The 17,905-nt window shown below is 49.6% G+C and overlaps 1 protein-coding gene across 12 annotated transcripts in view; it reads left to right on the top strand.

Moving 5' to 3' along the window:
- Nucleotides 1–17,646, top strand: part of DYSF (dysferlin) — a 76,437-nt gene extending 58,791 nt beyond the window's left edge. For all 12 annotated transcript variants that reach the window (XM_014261146.2, XM_014261145.2, XM_014261139.2 and 9 more), the window contains 6 exons: nucleotides 1,830–1,971; nucleotides 9,548–9,647; nucleotides 9,891–10,069; nucleotides 10,876–10,985; nucleotides 12,319–12,466; nucleotides 14,543–17,646. In XM_014261146.2, coding sequence (XP_014116621.2) covers nucleotides 1,830–1,971; nucleotides 9,548–9,647; nucleotides 9,891–10,069; nucleotides 10,876–10,985; nucleotides 12,319–12,466; nucleotides 14,543–14,581 — 718 coding nt within the window. In that variant the 3' untranslated portion in view covers nucleotides 14,582–17,646. The remainder of the gene's footprint in view (nucleotides 1–1,829; nucleotides 1,972–9,547; nucleotides 9,648–9,890; nucleotides 10,070–10,875; nucleotides 10,986–12,318; nucleotides 12,467–14,542) is intronic.
- The last annotated feature ends 259 nt before the right edge of the window (nucleotides 17,647–17,905 follow it).

Raw genomic sequence — 17,905 nt, 5'->3', positions numbered from 1 at the left:
TCCCCCCCTTTTTTCCTTTCCCCCCTTTTCCCCCCTTTTCCCCCCTTTTCCCCCCTTTTCCCCCCTTTTCCCCCCTTTTCCCCCTTTTCCCCCCTTTTCCCCCCTTTTTCCCCCTTTTTCCCCCTTTTCCCCCTTTTCCCCCCTTTTTCCCCCCTTTTTCCCCCTTTTCTTCCCTTTTTCCCTTTCCCCTTTTTCCTTTCCCCCCTTTTCCCCCTTTTCCCCCCTTTTTCCCCCCTTTTCCCCCCTTTTCCCCCCTTTTCCCCCCCTTTTCCCCCCTTTTCCCCCCCTTTTCCCCCCCTTTTCCCCCCTTTTTCCCCCCTTTTTTCCCCTTTTTCCCCCTTTTTCCCCCTTTTTTCGTTTTTTCCCCTTTTTTTTTTCCCCTTTTTTTTCCCCTTTTTTCCCCTTTTTTCCCCTTTTTTTCTCCTTTTTTTTTCTTTTTTTTCCCCTTTTTTTCCCATTTTTTCCCCTTCCCTTTTTTCCCCTTTTTTTTTTTCCCCTTTTTTCTTTTTTCCCCTTTTTTCCCCTTTTTTTCCCCTTTTTTTTCCCCTTTTTTCCCCTTTTTTCCCCTTTTTTCCCCTTTTTTCCCCTTTTTTCCCCTTTTTTCCCCTTTTTTCCCCTTTTTTCCCCTTTCCCCCTTTTTCCCCCCCTTTTCCCTTCCCAACTCCATTTAGGATTTATCTTGTGCTAAAAAATGCAATCCCAGCCAAGGCAGCTCCTTTTTTTGTGCCTTTTTGGGACTTACAGGCAGGAAGAGGCAGGATTTGGGAACAGATTGTAAATCCCTGGTTTACAATCCCGATTTTCCCCCCGTAAATCCCGAATGTCGTGCGGTTTTCCTGGTATTCCCATCAAGTCCGTTGTTATCAGCTCCAGTTGAGCTGTTCCGCGTCTTTTGGGACTCCTAAAAAGTCATGCTGCTGGAAAAGTTGGAGCATCCAGGGATTGCTGAGATCCTTTTCCCAATTTTTAGCACCCAAGAGAATCCTGCAGGGCTTGAAATGAGTAAAACCTTGCTCAGCTTCCAGATCTCCCATCCCAAAGGAAAACCATCCTGAAAAATCCTATTGGGAAGGGGTGAAGTGATCCTTTTTGTGCCTGAGGATCTGCCCTTTGGCTTGGGAATCCAGTGGGGACCGTTCCCATTCCTTCCATCCATTGATGTCTCCGGAACAGGAGATGGAAACTGTCTATCCTCGATTGGATATTAGGGAAAAATTCTTCATGGAAAAGCTGTCAAGCAGTGGAATGGGATTCCCAAGAAATGGTGGACAGGCTGGGAGAGCTGGGAATGTTCCCCTGGAGAAGGGCAAAATGCAGGGAATGCTGAGAGTCCCTGCAGGGGCTCCAGGAGAGCTGGAGAGGGACTGGGGCCAAGGGCTGCAGGGACAGGAGCCAGGGAATGGCTTCCACTGGGAAAGGGGAGATTGGGCTGGGATCTTGGCAAGGAATTCCTGCCTGGGCTGCAATTCCCAGATTTGCTGGGGCTGCCTCTGGATCCCTGGGAATGCCCAAGGCCAGGTTAGACATTGGGATTGGATCCAGCTGGGATCCTGGGAGCTGTCCCTGCCCATGGAATGGGATGAGCTTTCAGATCCCTTCCCACCAAAACCATTCCATGATTCCATAATCCTGGACTTGCTACCCCCAGACTGAATTCCCAACTCTGGGACTGCTGCATTCCCTCTCCCATCTCCAGGTTTTCCCCATCCCCAGCAGCCACCGGGATCTGGAATATTCCATTTCCTGCTCACAGATCTTGTGACGTTGAGCAAGATCCCAAATCCTTGTCACGATCCCGGTTTTCCATGGGCTCCGTTTCTCCCTGGCAGGTGGCTGGTGGGACACGAGGAGAACAAGCAGAAGACGGACGTCCACTACAGATCCATGGGAGGAGAAGGGAATTTCAACTGGAGATTCGTCTTTCCCTTTGATTATCTCCCGGCGGAGCAGATGTGCCACGTGGCCAAGAAGGTGAGAGGTCCTGGATGGAATTTCGGCATCCTGGTGGGAATTCTGGGGTGGAACAGGAATTTTAGACCTTCACAAGCAGAGCCGTGCAAAGCTCGGCTTTTCCGTGGTGTTGACAGCGAAATATTGGGAATTTCATTTGAAAATCCGTGTTTGGAAGCGAAAAGGGGTTGGGAATTAGAGGTGGGGTTTTTTTTGGAGAGACAAATTCCTCTGGGCAAGATTCAGAGCAGGAAGAATATTGGAAGAAGTGTCCAAATGCTCTTGGACAATGGGGATATTCCAAAGCCGGAGATGGCGATTCCATGGCGATGGTTTGGTGGGAATCTCTGTTTTCCGGCATGGAATAACGGGAGTCGTGCCGTGCAAAAACTTCCCGGAAAAGGCTAAAAATCAGGAAAGGAAGGAGCTGCCTCCAAATTCCTGAGGGGAACACGGATTGGGATGTGCCACTGGAAGAAAATCTTTGGATTCAGGGAGAGGATTAGATTGGGAGTTGAAGGGGATGGGGTTTTTTGGATGGGATTTGGAGCCCCTCGTTCCTCCGGCTGCTCCTTGGATCAGCTCATGGGAATTGCACGGATGGAAGGAAACGGGAATGGAGTTGGGATGGGTGCATGGAATAACGCAAAGGAAAATTGGATGGGAACGATGGGAATTAGGGAAAATTGGGCACCAAGCAATCGAGGAGATCCATTAATTTATATTTCCTTCACCTGGAGATCAAAAGGAATTATCCAAGGGAAGATTCCCTATCCATGGCAGGGGATGGAACTGGATCATCTTTAAGGTCCCTTCCAACCCAAACCATTCCATGATTCCCTGATTTTTGGCTCTTTGTGGGCTGTGGGCAACAGGGAAAATCCTGGCCCCTCCCTGGAGCCTCCAAGTCCTTCATTTACCTCATCCCGAGCCTTCATCCCTTGAGGATGCCCGGATTTGGGACACCACCAGGAATTTCCTCATGGGAAGGGCGGTCAGACCTTGGAATTGCCCAGGGAGGTTTGGAGTCCCTATCCCTGGAAATATCCAAGGAATTCCTGGATGTGGCCCGCAGTGCCAAGCTGGGGATCAATCTCAGGTTGCACTTGATCATCCTGGAAGATTTTCCAAGCTCAGCAATTCCATGATTCCTACTCCCTGCTTTTAGCTCAGCCTCAGAATTCACGGAATATGAGGTGCCCAAAGATTCCCTCTTGTGATGGGATCATCCCTGGGATCCCCAAAACCCACCCAGATCCCCATCCCCATCTCATTTTCCATGGAACCAGCGCCTTGGCTGGGAAGATGCCAAGCGAATCCCCCATCCCAGACAATTCCCAGCTTCCAAAATCCCTTCCCGTGCAGTTCCAACGACTGACAGAATTCCAGCTGGGAGCGTTTCACGCTTCATATCCAACAAATCCCAAGTACAGGGTGTACTACATCCAATTATCCCGCTTGGAAAAAGCCAAGACCCCATCCATAAACCCTTTTAAGCAAATCCATCCCGCTGTGCCGATCTGGAATCTTTTCCCACCACGTGGCTTCCAACGCTGGATCCGAAAATAAACACCTTGTAAAAGCTCTCTGTAAAGGCCAGAATAATGAAGGAAAAGCCGGCTGGAGCATTCCAGCTCCGGGAATTTTTTGATCTCGCCATGTGCTGTTTGAACTCCGGCTCGGTTCCTGCGGCCGTAAAAAATCCCGGCTGGAAAGGCGGGCACTGGAAGGTGGAATTTCAATCAAAAGTCGGGAGCAACTGTGGGGAATTGGGAGCTGCTCAAAACCACCTGTGCCCAACCGGGAGGGAGGGAGAGAGTTTTCCAATGGTTTTCCTTTGTTTTCTCCGTGCTGGAGCTCCCAGGAGCGTGGCCAGGTGGAATCATGGAATTGTGGAGTGGTTTGGGTAGAAAGGGAGCTGAAATCTCATCCAGGGATAAATTCCACCATCACAGATGGATCCAACCTGGCCTTGGGCATTCCCAGGGATCCAGGGGCAGCCCCAGCAAATCTGGGAATTGCAGCCCAGGCAGGAATTCCTTGCCAAGATTCCAGTACAATCTCCCCTTTCCCAGTGGAAGCCATTCCCTGGCTCCTGTCATTCCAGGCTCTCTCCAGCTCTCCTGGAGTCCCTTCAGGCCCTGGAAAAGACTCCGACTTTTCCCTGGATCCTTCTCTTCCAGTTCCAGGAATCCCAGCTCTCCCTGCCTTTCCCACAGGAGAGCTGCTCCATCCCTCTGGATCATCCTGGTGCCTCTTCTGGATCGCTCCAAGAGCTCCAGGTCCTTCCCCTGATGGGAATTCCAGAACTGGAATTCCTGTAGGTGATGACTCCGTGACTCATCCCAACCCAGGCTGGATAACCCCTGGATAAGAGGGTGTCCATGTTATTTTATTCTGATGGGAATGGTTGGGAGCCTGGAAAATCCAGGGAAAACCCAGGTGCCACTCTTATTCCTCCTTTCCTGAACCTTCCAACCACTTCCAGATGGTTTTCCATAACTTTCCTGGTTGGATTAACGTTATAAAGATTTTTCTTCTCAGTCTGAGAATTCCCCCAAATCCGAATTTCTAAAATATTTCCATGGAAAAGAAATATTCCCATCTTTAGGACAGCTGTTCTGAAAACATGGAAATGCCTTTTTCAAGCTTTTCTCAGCATTCCTTTGGAATTTCCATCCTTTTTCCTGCTTTTTTTTTTGGTGCCATCTTTCTCTTCCAGCCCTGGAAAGAGAAGATATATTCCAAATTTTTTCCCCCTGGAAAAGTCAATCCACATTTGCCGCACGGGAGGAGCACATTCCCGTGTTTTGGAGTTCTGTAGGATAACAGTTTCTGGGATGGAAAACAAGAAAATCATGGAATGATTTAGGATGGAAAAGCCCTCGAAGATCACCAGCTCTGCCAAGGCCACCACTGTCCCCAAGTGCCACATCCCGAGGGGTTTTAAATCATTCCAGGGATGGACATTCCATCGTTTCCCTGGGCAGTCTCTGCCTGGCTGGAAAACCTTTTCCATGAAGGAATTTTCCTAAAATTCCAATAGAAACTGGAAGTTTAAAGTTTGGATTCCTGGTCTAAGCCTGTTACCGGATAGGTCGTGGAACAACCGGACAATCCAAGGTCACCTGGATGTGGATCCCGTTTTCCCAGGCATCCACTCAGGGAAGAGCTCGGCTCCTGCATCCCGCAGGTGCCGTGGGGTGGAAAATGCATGGAATTGGTTTTGGAATGTTCAGCTTCCTGTGCCAGTTCTGGATCTGGGAAGTTCTTTAGGGTGAGAAAGGGTTTTCATGGAATGCCAGAGCAAACGGCGTCTCCATGGTTGTGCCGTGGCCAGTTCTGGGATTTTTATGGACATGGAGGGGCTGGAGTGTGTCCAGGGAAGGGAACGGAGCTGGGAATGGGCTGGAGCACCAGGAAAAGCTGAGAGAGCTGGGAAAGGGAGAAAAGGAGGATCCAGGGAGGATCCTTCTGGCTCTGCACAACTTCCTGGAATGTTGGAACCAGGTGGGAGTTGGGACCTGATCCCAGGGAATAACAGGAAAAGAGGGAACGGCCTCAGGCTGTGCCAGGATCAGCTCAGGCTGGACAGCAGCAGGAATTTCCTCATGGAAAAGGCGGTCAGGGATTGGAAGCGCCCAGGGAGGTTGGGAATCCTCATCCCTGGAGATGTCCAAGGAATTCCTGGATGTGGCTCTCAGTGCCAAGGTGGGAATCGGGCACAGCTCGGACTCGATGATCCTGGAGTATTTTCCAACCTCGGGGATTCCGTGACATCCAAGGGGAATCTCCTGCACGTCCAGAACTCCCAAATTCCTGCAGGACGAGGCTGAAATGGGAATTTCTGGAAGCAGATTTCTTCTCCTTCCCAAAAATCAGATTTCCTCCACTGTATTCTGGAGCACATTCAGAATCCAGGAGAAATGCAGCCCTGTCAACGCTTTCCTGGGAATCGAAGCCCGTTTTTTTCCTGCCTTCCCTGCTGCTTTATCCACAAAAATCCATAAAATATCCCGGAGCCTCCCCTTGCTTGGAAAACAAACCCCCCAAACAATAATTCCATCCTTTTTTCCCCACGGCTTGGCCGAGGCCGGGATATAAATTTCACGCTCCGGGTTGTTTTTATAGGGAATGCTCGGAGCTTGATTTAATCACGGAAGAGAATTTCCCGCCGCCTTGGAAGGGACCCATAAACTTTGCTTGGCATCGAATTCCCTCTTCCCAGTTCCCTGTTCCTTTTCCGGCGGAGTTCTGGGTGTTCCCAGCTGGACAGGGCTCGGAGCAGGGAGGTTTTGTCTCCGGCCAAATGATGTTTTATGGTGTTTTTCCATGAAAAAAAGAGGGAATTTGGAGAGATGGAGGATTGAATTCCCACCTGGAAAGGGTCGAGCTATCCCTGGAATGCCGGGATGTTGGGATTGGGATACAGAGGATGCAGAGCCAAGGTTTTGTTCCCTTTTTCCTTGGATGTTGCAGTGGGAAGGAGGGAAGGTGGAATCCCAAAGTCTGCTGGGTTTGCCAGTAGTTCCATGACCCCAGGTGGATCCAAGCCCCATCCAGCCTGGCCTTGGACACTTCCAGGGATGGGACAACCACGGCTTCTCAGGGAACTCCATCCCATCTCCTCCCCAGCCTGGAATTCCTTCCCAATATCCCATCCTTCAGCTTCGTTATCCCGAGGGACACGGATCTGTTTGGGAAAGGCGGGAGATGATCCCAGGTGTGAGGTTTTCTTCAAGTTCAGCTCCACATGGATGGGATGGAGCAAGGAGAAATTCCAACGAACCCTTGGGAAGCTGCATCAACCTGGAAGGGAGCATGGGATGTGCCTGGAGCGTGGACAAATCCCTGGAATGTGGGAGTGATGGCATGGACCTCTGAGGCAGGGATTCACTGGGAAGAAGAGGACATGGAGCTCATGGAAGTTTCCTTTCCAGAGAATATTCCAGCCTGGAAACGAGATGCTCTTGAAGGTCCCTTCCAGCCCAAACCAGCCCGGAATTCCATGTAATTCCCCCTTTTCCAAGCTTAGAAGGGCACCTGGATTTCTCCAGGAAGGGACAATCCAAAGGAGGTGGTCACCTTGGCTCTTCCAGCACCTGGGAATTTTCCAGCCCCTCCTGAGGTCATCACAGCTTTCTTATCCATGGATCCATGGCTCCCGTGTCCCTGTGGATCCCTTCTTTTCCCACTTTCTGGGAAAGGGAAGAATCACCATCAACTCTTCCCCCTTTTTTAGCAGTTTTAATTCAAAACAGCTGGAAGAGCTGGGAAAAAAAATCCCCCTGGATAAACATCCATCCCAACCCACTGCAGAGGGGAGAGAGGGAATTTTCCGTGGAGTTCACTTGGGATTTCTGGATTATCCAACATCTCAAATGCATCCGTAAAATGCTCCAGTGCAAAATTCCTGGCACGTTTTCTCAAAACCAGGCAGGGAACGGAGTGAAATTGAAACGGAACCATCCAGGGGGATCTCTTAAAAATGAATCCAATGGGATCAGCGTGCCCGTGGACTCCCAGCTGGAATATTTATGTTCCGATGGAATGTGACACCTTTTTCCTCCTTTTTTTTTTTTTTAATAATTTAATATCGGATGAAATAACTAATCCGAATCTTGGGGTGAATTTATGGAGCGAGGGATGAATAATGCTGGAGTTTCCTGGTTTTAATTAAATCCCGGGATTTCTGACACTTCCAGGAGGAATTGCCACCGGGACAACCTCGGAGGGGTATCAGGAATCCCGTTGGGATTTTCCTGCTCTTTGCTGGAGCCAGGAATAACAATCCCAATTATCCCTGGGCTTCGGGAGAGATTTTGTCTTTCTCCTTTATCCCAACATTTCTTTTTGGACATCAGCAGGAATTTCCTCATGGAAAGGGTGGTCAGGGATTGGAAGCCTCCAGGGAGATTTGGAATCCCCATCCCTGAAGGTGTCCAAGAAATTCTCGGATGCTGAGGTGGGGATTGGGCACAGCTTGGATTCGCTGATCCTGGAGGACTTTTCCAACCTCTGGGATTCTGGAATTCTCAGTCCTAACTACCAGGCATCCTGACAGTGGTGTTTGGATCCCTGTTGGAAAAAATTCCTGGTTTCACACACGGAAATAGGGAAGCGGATGCCACTTCCCAGGCACTGGATATTCCTTACTCTGGGGTGCAGAACTGATGGGTGAAATCTCCATTTTCGAATGGAATTCCCACACTTGGAAGTGCAGGAATGAGGATCAGGTGCTGTTGGGAATTCCCTTCCCAGGCCCCAAACTGGGATGGGGGTCCAGAACTCCTGGAGGAAAACCTGGAATGCTGGAGGAGGTGGAAAATCCTTTGATTTCCACCATTTCTGTTTAATTTTTTCTTGGGATTTGGGATTTTTGGGAGTCCTAAAATGGGATGTGGATCCCTAAATCCTGGAGGGAAAGCTGGAAAAGGTGGAAAATCCTTTGATTTCCAGCATTTCTGTTTCATTTTCTGTTGGGATTTGGGATTTTGGGAGGGGCTTTTTGGTTGGGATTTTTTCTTTAATGCGGGAATGTGAAGATCCCAAATCCATCCCAAGCTCCATCAGCGCTCCCAAAAAAAAACCTTTTCCAGATCCCAGCTCATCTTAAGGCTCCTCAGGGATATTTTAGGAGCAAAGCTCAGGATTTCAAGTGGCTTCCCAGGGGCTGCTCCGGGCTTTTTTTAGGAGCGGGGATGATCAGCGGGATGGAGCAGCTCTGCTGGGAGAAAAGCTGGGAGAGCTGGGAATGTTCCCCTGGAGAAGGGCAAAATGCAGGGAATGCTGAGAGTCCCTGCAGGGGCTCCAGGAGAGCTGGAGAGGGACTGGGGCCAAGGGCTGCAGGGACAGGAGCCAGGGAATGGCTTCCACTGGGAAAGGGGAGATTGGGCTGGGATCTTGGCAAGGAATTCCTGCCTGGGCTGCAATTCCCAGATTTGCCGGGGCTGATCCCTGGATCCCCAAGGCCAGGTTGGACACTGGGGCTGGGAGCAGCGTTTGTGATATCAGCAGATTCCTGGGATACCACAGAATCCTCCTTTCCATATCCGTATTCCAAGGATAAATTCAGGAGCCATGGGTGACCTGAATTTGGTGGTCTCTGGTTGTCTCTGCCCGTGACGGAGCTGGGATCGGATCCTTGGTGGATCTGGAAGGGAAAGGATCCTTGGGAATTCAGAAGTTCTGATTTAGGTGGGAATCCCATATTTTTCCATGAATTTAGGGGAAGGTGAAGTTTGGCCACTCAACTCTCATTGCTCTCTTCACCTTGGGGTTTTCCTCATTGGAATTGTGGGAATTTCTATCGATCCTAAAGATCCCGTTTGGGATCCCACGGAGCCTTTTCCTAAATTAAATCAAATTATTTAAATGAAGTAAATTACAATAATTTAAATCATTAATTTGAGGTATAAATTTTTGCCAACACCTTCCAGAAACATCTTGGGTTTTTCACTGATTATTCTTCTCCAAGAGTTTTCCAGAGCCTGTGCTCCTGCAGGACACCCCAGGCATTCCAGGATTCCCAGAGCCTGCTCAGTTCTCCTGGTGAATCTTTCATTTTTCCGTGTTTTTTTTCCTGGTGGGATTTTAGGAACACTTCTGGAGCTTGGACAAGACGGAAAACAAGATCCCACCGCAGCTGATCCTCCAGATCTGGGACAACGACAAGTTCTCCTTCGATGACTATTTGGGTGAGTTGGGAATTTTGGGATCCATCCCAAAAAAGGGGAAACATCAGGTTGTCCGGGGATGCCAAATCCCTGGAAGTGTCCAAGGCCAGTTTGGATGGGAGTTGGAGCCACCTGGGATAGCGGAAGTTGGAAGTTTGGATTGGGATGATTTGGGATGGCCCAAACTCCACGGGATCAGGGAACATTCCATGTTTCAAGGATTATCCCACTGAGATGTCTCACTTGGAATGTTGTTCCTTGCAGGATCCATCCAGATGGATCTCAACAGGATGCCCAAGCCTGCCAAGACGGCAGAAAAATGTTCCTTGGATCTCGTGGATGATTCCCTGTCCTCCGGGCGCTCCGTGTCCCTCTTCGAGCAGAAAACCGTCAAGGGCTGGTGGCCCTGTGTGGCCGAGCAGGAGCAGCAGAAGATCCTGGCGGTAACGTGGCCTCTCCATGTTTTCCCTTGGATTCACTCCAATTCCCATCCCTGGAAATGTCCAAGGCATGGTTGGATGAGGATTGGAGCACCCTGGGATAATTTCCCTGCCCATGAGGTGGGAATGGCTAGGCTTCAAATTCCTTCCTAATCCAAAGCATTCCAGAATTCCCTGAAAGCTTCATGCAATCCAAGGCAAGGAATTTCCATTTCCAGCTGGAGATTTTGTGGATCCAGCCCGCACGTGGCTGGAAGTTTTCCATGCAGAGGAACGATCGGGATTTGTGGGATTTTCACCGTGGTTTTTGGAATGTGCCACCAAGTTTGGCTCCGTATCACGGCTATTCCCAAAGATCTTGTGTCCTAAACACTGGGAAAAAAATTCCCGCTGTCCCAGAGATAGATTTAAAGGTGGATGGGCTCCTCTTCCAGGTTTCAGTGAGGGAATCCAGGCAGGAAATTGGAAACCTGAGGTGCTTCCAGGGAAATCAGGAATCAGGGAATTGGGAAAGACTGGATGTGGCCCTCAGTGATGATCAGTCACAGCTTGGAATTTATCCCAGAGGTTTTCCCAGTCTCAGTGATCCTGGGATTGCCCAAATTTGGGCATCAGGAATTTCTTGGAATATCTCCAGTGACAGGTGAGGGATCTCTGGAATCCTGGGATCCTTGTGGTCATTGCTGGGAATGGTTTGTGCTCAAAGGATATTTTCTTCCTCTAATCCCAATTTTCCATCCCATGTTCATTCCTCACTTTGCCCCCCTGTTTTTTGGGATAATAAATCTGGTTTTGTTTATCCCATCCAGGGCAAACTGGAGATGACTTTGGAAATCGTGGCGGAACAGGAGCACGAGGAGCGTCCGGCCGGGATGGGACGGGATGAGCCAAACATGAACCCCAGGCTGGAGGATCCCAAGTAAGAACATCCCGAAGGGAAAAGCAACAACCAGGGCATGGAATTCTTGAGGTCCAGATGGGAATTCTGAGTTTCCAGCCAGAGGGAATTAGGCTGAACTGGGTTTGAACCCGGGTAGGATCCACTCGGAGCTGGTGGAGGAGGGGAGACAGTCCAGCGAAATTGGGATTGTGGTCTGGACCACGCATCCATTGGGATTGGGAGATTGGTCTGGATCACCAGTCCTGCGGGATTGGGAGGCTGGTCTGGACCCTGAATCCATTGGGATTTGGAATCTGGTCCGACCCCATCCATTGGGATTGGGAGATTGGTCTGGACCACAAATCCAATGGGATTGGGAGATTGGTCTGGACCACCAAGGTGGACATTGTTGGGATGTATCCAGAAATATGGAAGAGCTGAAAACAGTGGGATTGGGAGGTTGGTCTGGACCATGAATCCGTTGGGATTGGGAGATTGGTCTGGACATTGGTTGGATATATCTAAAAAGATGGAAGAGCTGAAAGTGGGGGGATTGAGAAGCTGGTGGGGACCATGAATCCACCAGGATTTGGGTGACAGGTCTGGACCATGAATCCAGTGGGATTTGGGTGACAGGTCTGGATCACCAAGGTGGACATTGGTGGGATGTTTCCAGAAATATGGAAGATCTGAGAGCAGTGGGATTGGGAAATTATTCTGGACCATGAATTCATTGGGACTGGGAGGTTGGTCTGGACCATGAATCCAATGGGATTCGGGCGACAGGTCTGGAGCACCAAGGTGGACATTGGTGGGACATACCCAGAGGGATGAAGGAACTGACACATTCCAGTGGGATTGGGAGGTTGGCGTGGATCATAAATCCAGTGGGATTTAGAAGCTGGTCTCGGCCACTGGGACTGGGAGATTGGTCTGGACCATGAATCCACTGGGATTGGGAGGTTGGTCTGGACCATGAATCCAATGAAATTTAGGAGGTTGGTCTGGAGCACCACGAGGACATTAATGGGATGTATCCGAAAGGTGGAAGAGCTGAAAGCAATGGGATTGGGAAATTGGTGGGGACAATGAATCCACTGGGATTGGGAAATTGGTGGGGACCATGAATCCACTGGGATTGGGTGATTATTCTGGACCATGAATCCACCGGGATTTGGGAGACAGTTCTGTACCATCAAGTTTGACATTGGTGGGATGTATCCAGAAATATGGGAGAGCAGTGGGACTGGGAGATTATTCTGGAACATGAATCCACTGGGATTGGTATTCTGCTCCGGACCACCAAGGCAGGTGGGACTGGGGATCCAGGAGGACGTAATTCCCAGGTGACCTCCCCTTCCCTTGGCTCCAGGCGTCCCGAGACCTCCTTCCTGTGGTTCACGTCCCCGTACAAGACGCTGAAGTTCATCCTGTGGCGCCGCTACAAGTGGCTGCTGCTCCTGGCCATCCTCCTCTTCATCCTGCTGCTTTTCCTGGGAATCTTCGTCTACGCCTTCCCGGTACGGAGCGGCCGGGAGAGGATGGGAATTGGTCGAGGTTTGCGGGGAGATGGAAAATTCCGTGCTGATGAGCACAGTGGGTTAAAAAGGGACTTCTTTGGGTTTGGGATCCTCGTGGGAAAAATCTGGAGGGGGTTGGAGAGTGTCCGGGGATGGGAATGGAGTTGGGAAGGGGCTGGAGAAGCTGAGGGAGGTGGGGAAGGGGCTCATCCTGGAAAAAAGTGGGATCAGAGGGGATCTTCTGGCTCTCCACAATTCCCTGGAAGTCTGGAGCCAGGTGGGATTTGGGATCTGCTCCCAGGGAAAAACAGGACGAGAGGGAACAGCCTCAAGTTGTTCCAAGGGAATTTTAGGTTGCATATTAAGGAAAATCCCTCATGGAAAGGGGTGTCCAGCCCTGGAGCAGTGGTTGAATCCCCATCCATGGAATTATTCCAAAAACATCTGGATTTGAGGCATTTGTGGCATTTGAGGATGTGGATAATGATGAGCAAGGGTTGGGGCGCTTTTCCAACCTCAGAAATTCCATGATAATCAGCAATGGCAGAGATCCCAAAAAATCATGGGAAGGTCATTCCTGGGGTGTCCTCAGCAACACAAAATCCTGCAACTGGGACAGATCCCGAGGTTTTCTGGGATATGGAAGGGAAAAATCTGGGATAGCTGTGCCTGCCTTGATGGCCTTTGGCAAAATTCCATGGAGCTGCCAGCTGGATTTGTCCTTGGAATAAACGAGGATGGGGCGGGGCTGGAGAAACCTCCTCCTGCTGGAAAGCTCTGCATTCCAGAAAAATCCTGGCACAGCTTTCGGGAATGTTCCAGGAGCCCTTTCCAAAGGGGCAGAGCAGGTGATATCGCAGATTCTGTGGGATCACGGAAAAAGGAGCTCTAGGGATACAGAGCCAGGGGTTGGGCAGTGAATCCATGAGATCTGTGGGAATCCCAGAGGATGGGAATGAGCAACGGGATCCAGAGGGGAGGAAGAGGTTCCAGCAAATCAGGGAAAACTGGGAATGCTTCCCACCAGTGGGATACTGGGATGGTGATGGAGGGAGGGGCCGAATTTATTCCAAGGCTTTGAAGAGGTGGGAATTTCTCTTCAAAAGTTTTGGGAAGAGCAGCCAAAATCCAGGAATGACTCCTGGTGCTTGTTAAATTCTTCCAGTCATTCCCTTCTTTTTCCAATGATTCCGTCATTCTTCCAGTGATTCCGTCATTCTCCCAGTGATTCCCTCATTTTTCCAATGATTCCCTAGTTTTTTCCAATTATTCCCTCATTTTTCCAATGATTCCCTTCATTTTTCCAATCATTCCCTCATTTTATCAATCATTCCCTAATTTTTTCATCCTTCAGTTAATTTGCCAGTGATTCCCTCATTTTTTCCAATGATTCCCTTATTTTTCCAATGATTCCCTCATTTTCCAATCATTCCCTTATTCTTTCAATCATTCCCTCATTCCTCCAATAATTCCCTAGTTTTTCCAATTATTCCCTCATTCTTCCAGTGATTCCCTCATTTTCCCAATGATTCCCATGTTTTTCTAATGATTCCCTTATTTACCAATCATTCAGTTAATCTTCCAGTGATTCCCTAATTTTTTCCAATGATTCCCTCATTTTTCCAGCAATTCCCTCATTTTTTCCAATCATTCCCATGTTTTTCCAACCATCCCCTTATTCTTCCAATCATCCCCTCATTCCTCCAATAATTCCCTAGTTTTTCCAATTATTCCCTCATTCTTCCAGTGATTCCCTCATTTTCCCAATGATTCCCATGTTTTTCTAATGATTCCCTTATTTACCAATCATTCAGTTAATCTTCCAGTGATTCCCTAATTTTTTCCAATGATTCCCTCATTTTTCCAGCAATTCCCTCATTTTTTCCAATCATTCCCATGTTTTTCCAACCATCCCCTTATTCTTCCAATCATCCCCTCATTCCTCCAATAATTCCCTAGTTTCTCCAATTATTCTCTCATTCTTCCAACAATTCCCTCATTCTCCCAACGATTTCCTTGTTTTCCCAACGATTTCCTCATTTTCCCAACGATTCCCATGTTTTCCCACCCTCCCAGAACTACGCTGCCATGAAACTGGTGAAACCTTTCAACTGAAGCTGCTCCCGTCCGTACCTGCCTGGGAATTTGGGGAAGGAATTTTCCCTCTGGAAGTGGAGAAGGAACGACCGCATCCAGGCCTCCAGCTGCTGCCAAAGACTCCGCTTCCCTCTGGAATTCCACCTGGGAAGCGACAACCTAACCAAAGGCTCCACCAAAATATTCCCGATTTTCCAGCCTCCTGTGTTTTGTTTGAGCTTTCCCGCTGCTCTGGTTGGTAAATCCCAAATTCCAGTGAAAATCCGAGGAGGGAGCGGGGAAAGGATCTTCCCATCCGTGACTTGGGAATGTGGGGAGGATCCTCAGGGTAGGATTTGGGATTTGCCGGCCTGAGCAAATCCCATGGATTCCGAGCACTTTTTCCTCTCTGATCCAGCCTCAGTTTCCCTTTTCCTTGTATTATCCCGTTTATATATTGTAAACCTATGGAATATGTGTTGGAAAACCGGAATCTCTGGGATGACACTGCATTCCCAAAGCTGAAATCACGGGAATGGGAAAGGCTGCGGTGGAAAACCTGGGATTTGGAGTTGGTGCTCCACAAAATCCCGGATTTTCTTGGATTTTGAAGCCTTTGCATTCCACCATGGAATTCTGGGGCTGGTTTTCCCTTGGAGCTGCTCCACGATCCCACAGGTCTCCCGTTCCAACTGGGAGAGGAATCCCAGGAGCAGCTGGGCTTTGATTTCCTCCTTTCCCGCTGCCTCCCAGCCACTTTTTTGGGAATTCTTGGTCTTTTTGGTGTCAGAATTTCCAGAATCCCAGAATTCCTGAGGTCGGAAAAACCTTTTGGGATTACCGAGTCTGAGCCGTGCCTGATCCCCACTGAGAGCCACATCCAGGAATTCCTTGGAAACCTCCAAGGATGAGGATTCCAAACCTCCCTGGGAACTTCCAATCCCTGAGCGTCTTTTCCATGAGGAAATTCCTGCTGATGTCCATCCTGAGCTTCTCCCCAGAGAACCTGAGGCTGTTCCCTCTTTTCCTGTTATTCCTTGGATGAGATCCCAACTCCCACCTGGCTCCAAACTTTCAGGGAGTTATGGAGAGCTGGAAGCTCCCTCTGGATCCTCCTTTTCCCCAGGCGGAGCCTCACTGATATTCCTTTAAAATCCCTCATTTTCCCTTATATTCCCAAAGATTTTTATGGAAAACATCCCAACCCACGCTCGTCGCCGTCAGGCATTAATGGAGTGCAAAACCTGTCCCGGGATGGGATTTGTTTGGAAAACAAATCCGTGATCCACGACCTTCTCAGCCTTCCACGGATCCGATGGGAATGCTGGGACGTTCCCGCTTTATTCCCTCCTCCCATCCCTGGAGCAGGATGATCCCGTGGGATTTGGCATTTGGGAATTCGTGACCTTGGCAAGGTTGGATTCGAGCTCAGAGGTCTTTCCCACCCTGGATGGTTCCATAATTCCATGGAATTTTTGTTCCATGGAACCATTATTCCATGGAGTTTCCCAGTGCTGGGAGGATGTTATTCCTCAAATTCTCATCCCACAAGGAATCATCTCCCATTTTTCCACCAGGAAAATCCCGTTAATATCCAGCTGATTCGGGATCTTCCCATCCTCCCTTCAGTTGGATGAGACTTTTCCTTGATTCCACATTTTCCTTGGAGCTGTGGCTGCTCCGAACGAGCGAGGAGCTGGGAAAAGTGATCCCGAGGGATCAATTTCCTGGGAAAAACCTCTGACGGCAGCTCCTGCCCCGTTCCGGCCGGGATTTTATCCCGTGCTTAAAAAAACAGGGAAAAAACCATTTGAAATGCTTTGTCGGATTGGGATGCAATCCACGGGGGATGAAATCCCGGGATTCTCATTGGGACAGCTCCTGGATCACACAGGGCAGCTCCTTCTCCGTGTTTTCCACACGGAAAACTCACAACTTTGGGATTTCTAGGGATTTCTAACCCATCCCTGCTGCTGAGCTCTGGCTGATCCATGGCCCTTTCCCAAAAGCTGGAGCAGAGGAATCGGCTCCGGATTTGCACGTCCCAGGGCGGAGGTTTCGTTTTCCGTCATTAAACACTTCGTTTTCCTTCAGCTTTTCCCTAAAAACCTCCCAAGCCCGTTCCCACCCCCAATCCCTGTTTGTAGCCGACCACCAGGATCCGCTCCAATTTTCCAGGGGTTTTATTATCCCGAAGGATCTGAGGAGCCAAGGACAAAAGTTGATTCTGTTCAGCCCTTGCTGGGATTGGGAATTTGGGATTTATTGGGAATTTTGGGGATTTTTGGTCCCGGCAGCTTTTCCACCAGGATCCAGCTGTGCCAGAGGGAATCTGGAATTCCCTGAGTGCTCTCCTGGAATCCACAATGGGAATTCAGGTCCAATATCCCCCGGATTTGCAGGGATTCTGGGATTTCGCATCCTGATGTCATTCCCCGTGATCCCATCCCAAAATCTTGGAGCCAGAAGCTCCGAACGGATGAGTGATCCATGTCGGAATGACAAACATGGGATGCTCATCCCTCATCCCATTGGGAACACCACCATCTACCCCAGAAAGACAAGGAATCCAAATCCATCCATGGGTTACCTTTGGAATGGCCAAGGCCAGCTTGGATAAGGATTGGAGCCACCCAGGATTGTGGAATGCCTGGAATGGGATGGGCTTGAAAGTTTGGGATTGGCTCCGGAGACACTTCCAGTGGGAAACCCTATTTTATTCCCGGCAAACCCGGAGCAGGGATGGGAGAGAAGGATCCAGGGCATCCAATTCCATAAAGACAGGGATTTCCTTCTGGAAATCTGGAAATCTGCTCCCAGTCCAGTTTTCACGCCAAGAGGATCCCGTGAAATTCCGGTGAGTAAATTCAGGACGGAGCATCCGGAAAAACCAGCTCCATCCCATTTTTTTATCCTTGAACAGACACATCCAGCTCCAGGCCTGGGTGTGTCCGCTCCAAATCCAGGTGGGAGCTGGAGAGGGAATTCCCTGTGGCTTCCGGTTATCCAGGGAATTGTCTGGAATTTGTTCTGGATCACCCGTGCCCGCCTTATCTGCAATAATGCCCAAAGCACTGTGATTCCCAAAGAAATGCTCTGAAACATTCCCGTTCCCGGTGTTTTGATTGTGGGGATGGAATTGTGGCTCCTCTCAGGAGTGGGAATGGGAAAATCAGGATCGTGGAGAAGGGCAAAATGCAGGGAATGCTGAGAGTCCCTGCAGGGGCTCCAGGAGAGCTGGAGAGGGACTGGGGCCAAGGGCTGCAGGGACAGGAGCCAGGGAATGGCTTCCACTGGGAAAGGGGAGATTGGGCTGGGATCTTGGCAAGGAATTCCTGCCTGGGCTGCGATTCCCAGATTTGC

Source organism: Pseudopodoces humilis, chromosome 6, assembly GCF_049639895.1.
Source record: "Pseudopodoces humilis isolate 2021_Gansu_Grassland_sample_001 chromosome 6, ASM4963989v1, whole genome shotgun sequence".
In the NCBI taxonomy this organism is placed as follows: domain Eukaryota; kingdom Metazoa; phylum Chordata; class Aves; order Passeriformes; family Paridae; genus Pseudopodoces; species Pseudopodoces humilis.
Note: the sequence above shows the minus strand (reverse complement) of the source record. Positions and strands in the feature narration are given on the sequence as shown.